The 13,316-nt window shown below is 43.1% G+C and overlaps 1 protein-coding gene across 1 annotated transcript in view; it reads left to right on the forward strand.

The window, feature by feature from the left end:
* Positions 1-450: 450 nt before the first annotated feature.
* Smc3 (structural maintenance of chromosomes 3) overlaps positions 451-13,316 on the forward strand; it is a 38,247-nt gene continuing 25,381 nt past the window's right edge. Inside the window, exons 1-7 of the mRNA XM_031390665.1 lie at positions 451-870; positions 1,787-1,862; positions 6,365-6,403; positions 7,702-7,769; positions 11,210-11,281; positions 11,590-11,669; positions 11,861-11,939. Of these exons, the coding sequence (XP_031246525.1) occupies positions 856-870; positions 1,787-1,862; positions 6,365-6,403; positions 7,702-7,769; positions 11,210-11,281; positions 11,590-11,669; positions 11,861-11,939 (429 nt within the window). The 5' untranslated portion in view covers positions 451-855. The remainder of the gene's footprint in view (positions 871-1,786; positions 1,863-6,364; positions 6,404-7,701; positions 7,770-11,209; positions 11,282-11,589; positions 11,670-11,860; positions 11,940-13,316) is intronic.

A 13,316-nucleotide genomic window follows, 5' to 3' on the forward strand; every position in this document is an offset into this window, starting at 1 on the left:
ATACTCATAATCACGGTATATCCATAATCACATTTAAACCGGGTATGGTGGTGCGTGCACTTACAAAGGGATGCATGAAGATAAGGAGTTCAAAGTCATCCTTAGCTACAAGGCGAATTCGAGGCCAACATGGACTGAGAGCTGGCCTCGGTCAATAAAAATTAAAAAAAAAAAAAAGCACCTCTATTTTAATCAAACACAAATGTTCTAGCATCCTCCAGTCCTCTCAGAGCTGTCAGGAGGGTCAGAACCAGCAGGAGGAGCTCTAAGCTCACAAAGAGAATAATGGAGCCGCGGAGGTTCGGAGCTCGGAACCCCAAGCAGTCACAATGAGCCCTACATTCAAGTCGGGCGCTAGGCTGACAGGCCACCCTTTTTAAGCTGCCCGGCGGCCACGTGACCTCCGGCGCGCTCGGCGATTGGCTGCGCTCGCCTCCCTCTCGGCTTTGGCGCCGAGCAGGCCCCGCCCCCCGCGGGCGCGCCCATCGTCCCCGCGGACCGAGGTAGTCCGGGCCAGCCTGTGGCGCGAGGCTCCTCCGGGCCGGACTCCAAGCCGATTCTCAGCAGACAGGACGACCCGGACTGCGTTCTCAGATCAGGCCCACCTGAGAGGGCCGCGGGAGAGCGGACTTCCCCACGCGACAGGGCGGCACCGGCCCTGCCTCCCCCCTGCGATCCGCACCGCTCCCCTCGTGGTTCCTCCCGACGCGCGGGCTCCGCCTCCGCGGCCGCCGCCATTTTGTTTGGCCACAGGGGAGCGAGTGGGAGGGGGGCCGGCTGCGCCTCTCCTGACCCTGCTGCGGCGCTGCTGCGGTTCTGAGGCGAAGCCTTCCCCCTGCTGCGGGGCGCGGAGCCATGTACATCAAGCAGGTGAGGGCTGGCGTCCTTCGCGCTCCGGGGTCGCGGGGAGAGGCGGGGTGCCCCGGCGCGACCCGCGGGGTTGGCGTGGGGGGCGGGGAGGAGCGGGGCCTGGGCGGGCTGCAGCCGGAGCTTGCCCCCAGGGCGCGGGGTGCGGAGCGGGGTGCGGAGCGGGGCCGAGCCGAGCGGGGCGCCGGGCGCGGCGGGCTGTAGCCCGAGGCCGGGCCTTCCCGGGCGGCCCGGGCTGCTGCGAGCTCGTGCGGGGCTGCGGCGGGCCGCGTCGTTCTGCGGGGACGGCCGTGCACGGGCCGCTGCAGGCGAAGGCGGCCTCGAGGCCGGGGACTGGGCTGGGCTGGGCTGACTGCCCTCTGCACCTTGCCTCAGGCTTTGCCCCCAGAAGGGCGGACCCTCTCTGCAGAACGCGTCGCGCCTGCTCGCTCGGTTGTTTACTTCTGTCAAAATGGTCTTCCCGCGCAAGAGGGATGAGCCCCAGTGCAGACGCGGGACGAGGGTTTTCTATTGGCCGTGCCAGGCTCGGAGCGTCCCACCCCTACCCGTTTTTACTTTATCTTATGATCTTACTTATTTTTTTGCAATTGACTCGTTTGGGCTGGCCGGTGGTCTGCCTGAAAGATGCCCTCACCGGGCTTGCAGCCAGGCAGGCTGCGGCCAGCTCTCCTGCTTGCCGTCTCTCCCTTTACTGTAGTGCAGGCTTCTCAATTTTGAGAGCTTCTCCCAGAGCAACACTGCGTCAGCAATGGTTGCAGGCTGTCGGGAGGGTTTTAGCAAATCTTTAACTTGCACGCTCCCAATCGAAACGTCCTGCCCCGAGCGGAATGTTTCTGTCTTGCCCTGGCGGAGGAGCAAGAAATGGAAAAAATGTTACGGTCGAAGTACTGTGTGCTCAAGGGTTTCTCTTCTTTATCAGGTGATTATCCAGGGTTTCCGGAGTTACCGAGATCAAACAATTGTAGATCCCTTCAGTTCGAAACATAATGTTATTGGTAAGTGTTCTTGCTTTAATATGTCAGGTTTGGAATCCATACAGATAGGCCAGAGGAGACAACGGTCTTTGAATGTTAAGTAATATTCCTCAATGTTTCTCTTATCTGCACCGATGAATTGCTTATTTTATAAAAATAAAATGCTTGGGTAACTCAGACAAGTAAATCATTTGGGGCCTGGTGGTGTAAGTTAAGTAGTAGAAATGCTTGGCTTAGCATGTGTGTGTGGGATGTTGATTATGTGTCTTTATTTCAGAACCTTTTACGTGAGAGGGTGTTTTCAAATGCTTTTCCACTGTTTTGTTCTTGTTGGAACTCTGTTGCTTTCTTTGAAAGATAGCTTGTTTGCAGATTGTGGTCTTTTTCCCTTGCCAATTACTTTGTGAGTATGAGTTTTTATGATAAACATGAACAGACACCGTAACTGTCTCAGAAGGCCGCTGGTAAGAGTAAAAGAAGGTATATGAAAATTTGATGGTTGTTGCCATTAACAGTATTTAGTTAAGGTTTTTGTTATTGTTTAAAGTCTGTTTTGCTGTGACAGCTGACAAAACCACATTCTGCTGAATGTTAAAGGATGGATGAAATTAGTGCTAGACATGAGAAGACGGCTTCTGGTATTGACGGCTGTTCCAGTGTCCTAGTTGCAGTTTGCTAGGCCAGCCAGGAGCAGGTACTCTAGACTAGTGGACTAAGCTGTTCTGGAGGAGAGAGGTTTGGCTTTCTGGTACCAACATGATTGAGTTCTGATGAGGCTTCATCAGGACCTCATCTAGCATTGTCATCTTCTAATTCAGTAGCAGGGTAGGTGAGATCTGCACGCAGATTCTGTCGAGGGGAAAAATATGAATGCCAGTGTTCACAGAAGGACTTTAGAGAACCAGGCATTATTTATTCATATAACATATGAAAAAAAATAATGAAGGAAAGCCAGGAGTGGTCACTTAATTCCAGCTCCTTAAGAGGCTAAAATGAGAAGACTCGAGTTCAGGAATTCAAGATGAATTTAGTCAGTGTGGCAGGATCTAGATGTTAAATAAGTAAAAACAATGGGAGGCTAGGCTTTTTTTGCCTTTGGTATATGGGCTGCACCTCTTTGTGAGAGCAGAGAAAGCATGCTATTCTCCTTGTGCTCCAGCTACAAAAGGTGTTAATTAATTGATTAATATGCCATAGAAGTATCTCGACTGTACTAGGGTTTTGTTGCATTTCATTATAGGAGCTTCCTGATGTTTGCCAGTCTGAAAATACTAGAAATGGGGAAAAAGAAATATTAACTAGGTCTTACAGTATTTCTTTTACTCTAAGCTGAAAAAGTCTATAAGGTCTGGTAAGTATTTTTGTTTTAGCTGTGGTCAGAGAGCAGCAGTTCTGTCTCTTTGCTTGTAACGTAGTTTCTTTTGAAAGGAAAGTAAGTTCTTTTATATGTTTTAACTAAGATAAAGTGCCTTTCTTGGCACTACTTTTCTTGGTGCTATTAAAAAGATACTTCAATGTGAGACAAATGGGAAGTTGTTATTAATGTGAGGAAAGTAGAAAGTAGTTATGCAGTGAAATTGTCTTTTAAAATATATAGTAAGGGGCTGGAGAGATGGCTCAGCAGTTAAGAGCACTTGCAGAGGACCTAGTTTGGTTCCTAGCACCCTAATGATGGTTCATAACCATCCATAACTCAAGTTTGAAGGGATCCGATGTCTTCTGACCCTTGGGCACCAGGTACACATGCATGATATACATATACATACATGCAGGTAAAATACTCATACACATAAGGCGAAATAAGTAAGCCTAAAAAAATGCCCACTTATTTAATGGTTTTGATCCTAAAATAAACAAAAAATTTGAAAGCAAATATCTCTTGTGCTGATGTTTGCATCTATGATAGCCCAAATATTGTTTGCTCTGTATGTTCTTGTCCCCGGTCTTCAGATCTAACAAAGACACACTGAAGATATATTAGAACAAGGAAAAACTACCCTTGTGAGTCTACAGTTTTTTTCTTGTCATTGTTCCTTAAAATAGTATAGTGTGACAGTTACTTATATAGCATTTCTGGCAGAGCATACAACAAAAGGATCAGAGTTTTTTCTTTTTCTTTTTCCCCCTTCCCTTTCTCCCTCTTTCTCTGGCCTTACTCGCTCCGGGCCCCAAGGATGAGATTTTTAATCTTATTTAACAATAGCATTGAATATTATAAATAATCCAGAGAGGACCTGTAAGTTTGTATGTACACGCTATGCATTTTTATTGAAGGGGTTTGTGTATCCTCAGATTTGGTATTCATGACTAGAGAGGAGGTCTCTTCTAGAACCAATCCCCTGTGTATATTATGGATGGTTTGTATATACTTTTTAGGAGCCTTCTGCCAGTTTTTTTAATAGGTAATTTAGGATATTATGAGAAGTCATGAAAGCTAAAAGAAATTAAATTGTGCCTAGCAGTGGTGGTGCACGCCTTTAATCCCAGCACTTGGGAGGCAGAGGCAGGTGGAATTCTGAGTTCAAGGCCAGCCTGGTCTACAGAGGACAGCCAGGGCTATATACAGAGAAACCCTGTCTTGAAAAACCGGAAAAAAAAAATTGTAATTCTGTCTAGAAATGATTGTTCTTCCTCTATCTCTCTCTTAAAATTTCATTCATTCATTCATTTTTGAGGTAAATCTTCACTGTATAGCACAGGCTGGGCCTTCTCCTGCCTCAGCCTCCCATGTGCCTGGGCCTTCTCCTTCCTGCCTCAACCTCTCATGTGCCTGGCCTTCTCCTGCCTCAGCTTCCCATGTGCCTGTTTCTCCTGCCTCAGCCTCCCATGTGCCTTCTCCTGCCTCAGCCTCCCATGTGCCTGTTTCTCCTGCCTCAGCCTCCCATGTGCCTGTTTCTCCTGCCTCAGCTTCCCATGTGCCTGTTTCTCCTGCCTCAGCTTCCCATGTGCCTGTTTCTCCTGCCTCAGCCTCTCATGTGCCTTCTCCTGCCTCAGCCTCCCATGTGCCTGGCCTTCTCCTGCCTCAGCCTCCCACGTGCCTGGATTACAGGAATATGCCATGTTCTGATCCAAAATCATTAATAAGGAAACCCTGGCCTGGAGTGGTAGCTCAGTTAATAAGAGCATTTGCTGCTGTTCCAGAGGACCTGAATTGGGTTTCTAACACATCAGGAGGCTAACAGCCACCTATAACCCAGTTTCAGGGAATGGCTTCCTTGTACACACACACACACACACACACACACACACACACACACACACACACACTAAAATCTCTGCAAGGCACACTCTCAGCACTTGGGAAGCAGAGGCAGGCTGATCTCTGAGCTCAAGGTCAGTCTGGTCGATAGGGCAAGGGCCCAGGACTGCCAGGGCTATAAAATGGAGAAATCCCATCTTCAAAACAAAACTACCAAACACCTTAAAAATAAAATTAAATGTCTTTAAGACATGCCTTGTGGCTGGGCATGATGGTGCACACCTTTATTCCCAAAACTAGGGGGCAGAAGCAGGAAGATCTGTTAGTTTGAAGTCAGCCTAGTCTATATAGCTAGTTCCAGGTTAGCCAGGGCTGGATAGTGTGAGGCCCTGTCTCCAAAACTAAGAAACCACACAAAACAAAAGTGCCTTAAAATTGTCTCTACTTCTGCGATTCTACTAGGCTGCATCAGTGTATAAAGTTAAGCATAAGTAATTTAGCATGAGAATACTTGGGAGCTTAAATGCTTAAGCATTTTAGAAAGGTAGCAATATATGAATGTAAATTGCTAAAGTATCATGTATAATTTAAGTATAATTTTTCGTGCATTTTAATGAGTTACCAATGTCAGGTAGCATAGTTACTTCTACTTAAAATACTAGGAAAGAGCAAAAGAATCAAGGGAGTGGGGTGGCTCAGTGGTTACCGTGCTTGTTCTGAAAGCATGAGGCTTGAGTTTGGATTTCAGCGTCCATGTAAAAGTGGGGCATGTCTGCAGCCCTAGCCCTGAGGCTGGAATAGACTGTGCCAGGTTGATGGCCAGTCAGTCTAGCTGAAGCAGGGAGCTACAGGTTCAGTGCGAGGCTGTCTTCAGAGATTAAGGTGAGCACGAGAGGAAGACACCCATGTTGACTTTTGCCCTCCACCGAATGCATGGATGTATGCAAACCCAACAGGCACAGACAGTTATAGAAAAGGAAAACTATCTTGAAGCCAGGTGTAGTGATGCATATCCGTCATCTCAGCACTTGGGAAGCTGAGGCAGCAGAATTGTAAGTTAGTAGCTAGCCTGGACGCATAGTATGAGACTAACCAGGTATGTATGAATATTTGGTTTCAAAATAGAACAAAGAAAGACTATCATCTAACATCTATATAAAGATTAAACTCAGTAGGTGACTACAGTTCTGCTGGTTTCTTCTGCTCACTACTTTTTATTTGAATATTAAGGTAGTATGTTAGAAAATTGCATTTAAAACTTTAAAATAGGTTTAAGTTGTCTGGTTTTTATATGAACTAATCTGTAGTTTTTGAAATTTTATAGTGGGCAGAAATGGATCTGGTAAAAGCAACTTTTTTTACGGTAAGTATAAATTTTTGGATTTTTTAACTATATGAACTCAAGTGTCTAAGATGGTTTATTAAATAATTGATTTCTGAAATTATGTTTGAATGAAACCTAAAAAGTCATACATGGTTGTGGTTTGGTGTAGCAGGTTAGAGTATGAGGATCTGAATTGTGTGTGTTCAGTCTTCTCTTTGATACAACAGACACACTTGTTGAAATTATTTATGCTGTAATAATGGTAGTATCTATCTTAGGTGGGGTCTAAGAAATGATAGAGTAGTGTAGCAAAAAAAAAAAAATTATACCTGTTTGAAGATGATAGAGCTTTGAAAGTTCTAAAGGATGAAAATATAAGACATCTTTTGTTAACAAATTCTTTAAGGAGGAAACAAAAATGAGCCAAATTGGACTGTAGTCTAAGGAGGAGGTAAAAATGTTAACTTAGTGGTAGTGCTCATGGAAAGCAGGGGTTAGTTTAGGAGGAGGGAAGGTTCTGTGCCTTTACACACGTGTCTGAAGGATGCAGACACTCCTGGAATAGCTGTGATTTGGTGCTGGTCAGGGAGCAGATTGAAGTAAAGCATACAGCTCAGAATCCCAGAGAAGGGTGGGCAGTTTTAACCCACCCATCCCATGATGCCGAGGAACGACCAGTCTGTCAGCGCACGGGCCAGTTGTGCATGAGTGTTCCCTCCCTCGTGTTCTCAAGCTCGCTTGTTAGAGATCTCTTAGGACCTGGACCAGAATAGCTGAATTAAATGTTCTGTATCCTGACGGTGGTCCATTAATTAGGGATTGTGTGTGCAATGTAGGACTAGTTCTCACAGAACTGTGATGTAAGCAGTACAGCAGGATTCAGAACCGTTCCCTGTGGTTCTTAGTTTGTAGAAATGTGTTCAGGTGTAGCAGTACATTGGACATCATTAGGGCAATTGAAACCTTCTGTGGCCTGTTTATGTAGCTTGTTGTCATGTGGCACATAACTTTATAGTACTGACTAGTTGATCATAACTTTATAGTACTGACTAATTAATGAGTGTAAGCTTGACTAGGGAGAAGACCTGCCTTCTGCCTCTTCTTTTAGACTTTCTGATCCTTGAATGCCTTTTTCAGTAAAAGCTTAATTTCTTGACTTCCCTGCACTGATTAGTCTGATGATATGCTGGAGAATTGTCTGCAGTCATTTTATGTATGTGAAACAATTTATCTGCAGTGTTTGTTACATTACATGTGGTATTCTTAAGTTACGGAGTTATGAATAAGCCATAGTCCTCCTTTAGGGTGTGCTAATAACCTTATTTTTGTGTTTTTAGCAATTCAGTTTGTTCTCAGTGATGAATTCAGTCATCTTCGTCCAGAGCAGCGATTGGCTTTGTTGCACGTGAGTGAGACTCATTATTATGTATTTTTAAACATACATTCAATCCTCACTTTGAAAAAAAAATTGCTGGGTGTAGCAGATCACTTACTCCTATAATTGTAGCTTTTGGAAGGAAGTCAGGATTGCCTTGCTTTTTTTTTTTTCCCCTGAGGCCACCCAGGGCTTTCATAGTTCCTGGCCACCCAGGGCTTTCCCTGGCCAGCTTGAGCTAATGTATGAGATACTATCTTAAAAGGGGGTGGGAACACAGACTGGAAGGATGGCTCAGTGGTTAAGAGTGCACTGGCTGCTCTTCCAGGGGAGTTGGCTGTATTTTCAGCGTCCACGTGGTGGTTCACAAATGTCTGTATTTCCTTCTGGTTTCTGGGTATCAGGCATCCATGTGGTGCATAAACATATATGCAGGCAAAACCTGTATGTAAAGTAAAAATAAATAAATCTTTTTAAAAAAAAGTTCAAGTTATAGATCTGTTGTGAACATGGTATAGTCTTAATTCCTTAAGACTGCTTAAGTTCAAGAAATTATAAGCTGGGTGGTGGTGGCGCACGCCTTTAATCCCAGCACTTGGGAGGCAGAGACAGGAGGATTTCTGAGTTTGAGGACAGCCTGGTCTACAGAGTGAGTTCCTGGTTCTAGGACAGCTAGGGCTATACAGAGAAACCCTGTCTCAAAAAACAAAAACAAAAAATAAATAAATAAAAAGTGGTAAAATTTACTGTATTACATCAGGGCCAGGTAGGCCTAATAATTTTATAATAGAAGAAAGTTACATATACTTTTTCCATATGAACTTTCTCTGATTTTTTTTTAGAAGTTATTATTGTGTGTGTATGTGGGTACATGCGCCAGGATGTGTGTATGAGGACTCTGGGGAGTTGGTTTCTCTCCTGTGGGTTCCTGGGACTCCAGGTTCCTGACTCAGGCCAGCAAGGCTGTATGGCAAGCATCTTTCTTTCTTGGTGACCCACGTTGCCGGTCCTTGTTAGCTTTTTTGAGACAGGTTTTCACTTAATTGCTCAGTTGACTTCAGGCTTGTAATTCTCTTGCCTCGGCTCAAGTGCTGGATTTAGAGGTGTGAGCCACCATTCTTGGCTTTATAAGTTTCCTTTTACAGTTTTATTTGTGTGTATGTACGTTCATGTGCTTCCCTGTTTCTCTATATGAGTCATATGAATGCAGGTTCTTGAGAAGCCAGAGAGAGCGTTGGATTTTTTTGAAACTGGTTGTAAGCCACCCTTTGTGAGTGCTGGGTACTGAACTTGGGTCCTCTGCAAGAACAGTAGGTCCATGTTTGTATTTAGTACATCTTGTTTTCAATGTGAGAAATAGTGTGCTGAGGGCTGGGCTGGTGATGTAGTTCAGTGGTGGAATGCTTGCCTAGCTTGTTTGAGGCCAACAGGTTTGACCCCCAAGCACTACAAAACAAGACCTGTAAGTTGTTATAAATTTCATTAGGAAGATTACAAATTACAATTTAGCTGGTTTACGTATTGTATATAGGAGTCTGGAGAGATGACTTAGCAGTTAAGAGCACTGGCTGCTCTTTCAAAGGACCCAGATTCAAATCCCATCACCTACATTGCAGTTCACAACTGTCATCTCACAGTCTCAAACAGATATACATGGAGGTAGAGCAGTAATTAAATAAAATTTTAAAAAATTGAAATTTTGTATAGAACTTTAAAATCAGATAAAATTGTATGGTATATCTAATGGTGTTTTTTACATATAGGAAATCCCTTTTAAACATTGACTTTTTTCTTTGAGTTTGTAGCCCAGTGATCAAAACTAATACAGTTATAGGATGTTCATTAGGCTTCTCAGATTGTCATTGAAAGCAATAAATCTTTTGGGGGAGGAGTATGGGGTGGCCAGATGTCAAGATCAGGTTTTTTCCTCTATTCCTGCTTGCATTATTTTTTAAGATGGGGTCTTACTCAATTCCATTCAACTAGGCTGCTGGCCAGTTAGCTCCTAAGTACGTTTTTCTGAGTCTGTTCCTTCCCCCAAATACTAGGGTTATAGACATGGCTGTTATGCCCAGCTTTTATGTGGTGCTGTGGCTCCAAACTCAGGTCCTGTCTTAGTCAGGGTTTCTATTCCTGCACAAACATCATGACCAAGAAGCAAGTTGGGGAGGAAAGGGTTTATTCAGCTTATACTTTCACATTGCTGTTTATCACCAAAGGAAGTCAGGACTGGAACTCAAGCAGGTCAGGAAGCAGGAGCTGCAGAGGACATGGAGAGATGTTCCTTGCTGGCTTGCTTCCCCTGGCTTGCTCAGCCTGCTCTCTTATAGAACCCAAGACTTCCAGCCCAGGGATGGCACCACCCACAAGGGGCAATTGAGAAAATGCCTCACAGCTGGATTTCATGGAGGCACTTCCCCAACTGAAGCTCCCTTCTCTGTGCTAACTCCAGCCTGTGTCAAGTTGACACACAAAACCAGCCAGTACAGGTCTTCATGCTAGCTTTGCTGGTACTTTACCATTCCAGAAAACATTTACTGACTTGATACAGTGAATGATACCTGAGCTGAGTAGAAAAGATGGTAAATCATCTGGACTTAGTACGTAGTTGTCTCATAGATTGGTCTGAATGTGTATATTTACGTAAACAGATTTAAAAGTCAGATATTATGCCTCATATGTTTTAAAAAAAGATTTCTAGTAATCATCGAATGGTTTCTTGGAGTTCCCTTCCAGTTTCTTAGAGTCCCTTAAGATGGGACTACAAAAAAAGAGCTTCAAATATATTGAATATTAACAAATTGGTAGAATTAGATTACATGCTATTGTGCCCCAGATAACATAGTTTCTGATTTAAACCCTAGTCCAGTGGTGTTTTGTTGCTGTAATAAAATACCTGGCACAAATAACTTCAGGGCAGAAAGATTTATTTAGGTTTCATAGGTCTCAGTCCCTGGTCCTTGCTTCTTTCTGTTGCTCTGACTCCAGAGTAAGGAAGACCATCATGGGGGTGGGCCCGTGTGACAGATGCTCCTCATCTCATGGCGGACAAGAAACAGCTGGCCATCATGGTGCAGTTCTTTAATTCCAGCACTCAGGAGGCAGAGACAGCTGGATCTCTTGAGTTTGAGGCCAGCTATGACTACAAGGTGAAAATAAAACAAAGAACAGAGTGACAGGGATGTAGGCCAGACTGCAGCCTCCAAGGATGGAGCCCTGTGTTATGTACTCAGCTCTATATGTGTTGGGTGCTGGGTGAGGGGCACAGAAGGGGTCTTACTGTGTAGCATAGGCTGACATTGAACTGAATGTTAATCCTCCTACCTTAGTCTCCCAAGTGCAGAGATTACAGGTGTACTCTTCCATGTCTGTCTGTGCTAGACTTTAAAATGGGTTTAAAGAGTATGAAAATACCACTTAAGTTACAAATGCCCTATTCTTCCCCCCCCCTCCCCCCCCCCACGTTTCAGGAGGGTACAGGTCCTCGTGTTATTTCTGCTTTCGTGGAAATCATTTTTGACAATTCGGACAACCGGTTACCAGTAAGTGATAGTCAATTTTTTAAATAATGTTGAGGATTTTATGCAATAGCTTAAAATTATAAGCAGTAAAGATTTATAATTTAGTTCATGCTAAAGTAAATAAGTAGTTTGTCAATGGGGTTTGTGTTTGAATTTTAATGAGCACTCTAGTAAACAAAGGATTATGTAAAGCAACTCTAAGAACATTTCTTCTAAACGTTGTAGTGAAATTGTTGAAGATCTAAAGTAGTTAGGATCAAGGACTTTAAAATGAACACATGTCAAAAGTTGTCTACTTGACTATCTGTGCTTTTTTTTTTTCTTCTTAGATTGATAAGGAGGAAGTTTCGCTTCGAAGAGTTATTGGTGCCAAAAAAGATCAGTATTTCCTAGATAAGAAGATGGTCACGTAAGGATTTGTTTTTGTTTACAATTTGTTACAAATGTTCATAAAAACACAAGTGGGTTCTTAGCGTAGCATTCAGTGTGAACCTACAGTCCCAAGGCTCTCGTCAGTGCTGTTGAGCTCAAAGCTAATGGCTTGCTTATATTGGGTGATTTGAAATGATTTATCTTGAAATTCCTATTGTTTATTAACAGGAAAAATGATGTGATGAATCTCCTTGAAAGTGCTGGGTTTTCGAGAAGTAATCCTTATTACATTGTTAAACAAGGAAAGGTAAAATAATTGCATGTCTTTTTTTTGTAGAAATTAAATTATTTTTCTTGATATGGCTTTCCCCTGAATGGTTTTGATTTATTGGTTCTAATTGTTAAGTTTGACCAAAATAACTAGGCATTACTGTCTTTTGTATTCATTGAATTTTTTTTTATTAATACTGTTTTTCATGGCTATGAAGTACCAAATACATGTAGACTAGTCTCTGACCTGAAACTCACAGAGATCTGACTGCCTTTGCTACCCAGTGCTGGGATTAAAGGATATGTCACCACTAGGTACCTACATTAGTTTTATATTGAAAGAAGTAGATCAGTAGATTTAAGTTGTTTATTCGTGACCTACTGACGTAGTGTTTATTGGAAGATAATGGCTTTTAGAGGTTACAGTGATCATATCTAAGACTATTGCATAAGTTCTATAAAAATTAGGGTTGAAAAAAATTACTTCCTAAGCTGGACAATGGTGATGTACACCTTTAATCCCAGTACTGAAGAGGCAGAGGCAGAGGCAATCAGATTTCTTAAGTTCGAGGCCAGACTTGTCTAGAGTGCAAGTTCCAGGATATCCAGGGTTATAGAGAAAAGCCCTGTTTCAGAAAACGTGAGAGAGAGAGAAAGAGAGAGAGAGGACCTTCCTAAAAGTAAAGTTCCATTTTTATCATATTACAGGATTAAAATATTAAGTATTAAAAAGCTTACATTGGCAAAAGCATACCATAGCATTGCATGTTCTTCTCCTTGTGATCTTTTTATCAGCTAGATTATCAACTCTGCCTGATTATTCTGCTGCTTCCTCTATAATTTCCATCTTGGAACTTAACTCTTTTTTTTTTTTTTAAAGATTTATTTATTATTATAAGTAGGTACACTGTAGCTGTCTTCAGATGCACCAGAAGAGGGCATCAGATATCATTATGGGTGGTTGTGAGCCACCATGTGGTTGCTGGGATTTGAACTCAGGACCTTTGGAAGAGCAGTCAGTGCTCTTACCCACTGAGCCATCTCACCAGCCCTGGAACTTACTCTTCAGTAGATATTTTTGTTTGGGAATCTTTTTCCTAGAGTAGTGTTTAATGTGTGTACTCTGATAAACCATAGTGTCTTAGCTCAGAACCAGTTCCTTTTTAATGTAAAAGTATAAGAATAGCATGATCTCTTCAATATAGTGGTAGTATTTTGGTATCTGATGACTTGTGTTAAGTCGCATGCCCCTTAGGGTGTACCAGTATCTTTGTCTATTAAGGCATACAGTTTTCGTTATTTTTTTATAATTTAAAGTGTAAAAATTACTGATGTGAGCCGGGCAGTGGTGGCGCATCCCTTTGATCCCAGCACTTGGGAGGCAGAGGCAGGTAGATTTTTGAGTTTGAGGCCA

Source organism: Mastomys coucha, unplaced genomic scaffold (assembly GCF_008632895.1).
Source record: "Mastomys coucha isolate ucsf_1 unplaced genomic scaffold, UCSF_Mcou_1 pScaffold21, whole genome shotgun sequence".
Classification (NCBI taxonomy): domain Eukaryota; kingdom Metazoa; phylum Chordata; class Mammalia; order Rodentia; family Muridae; genus Mastomys; species Mastomys coucha.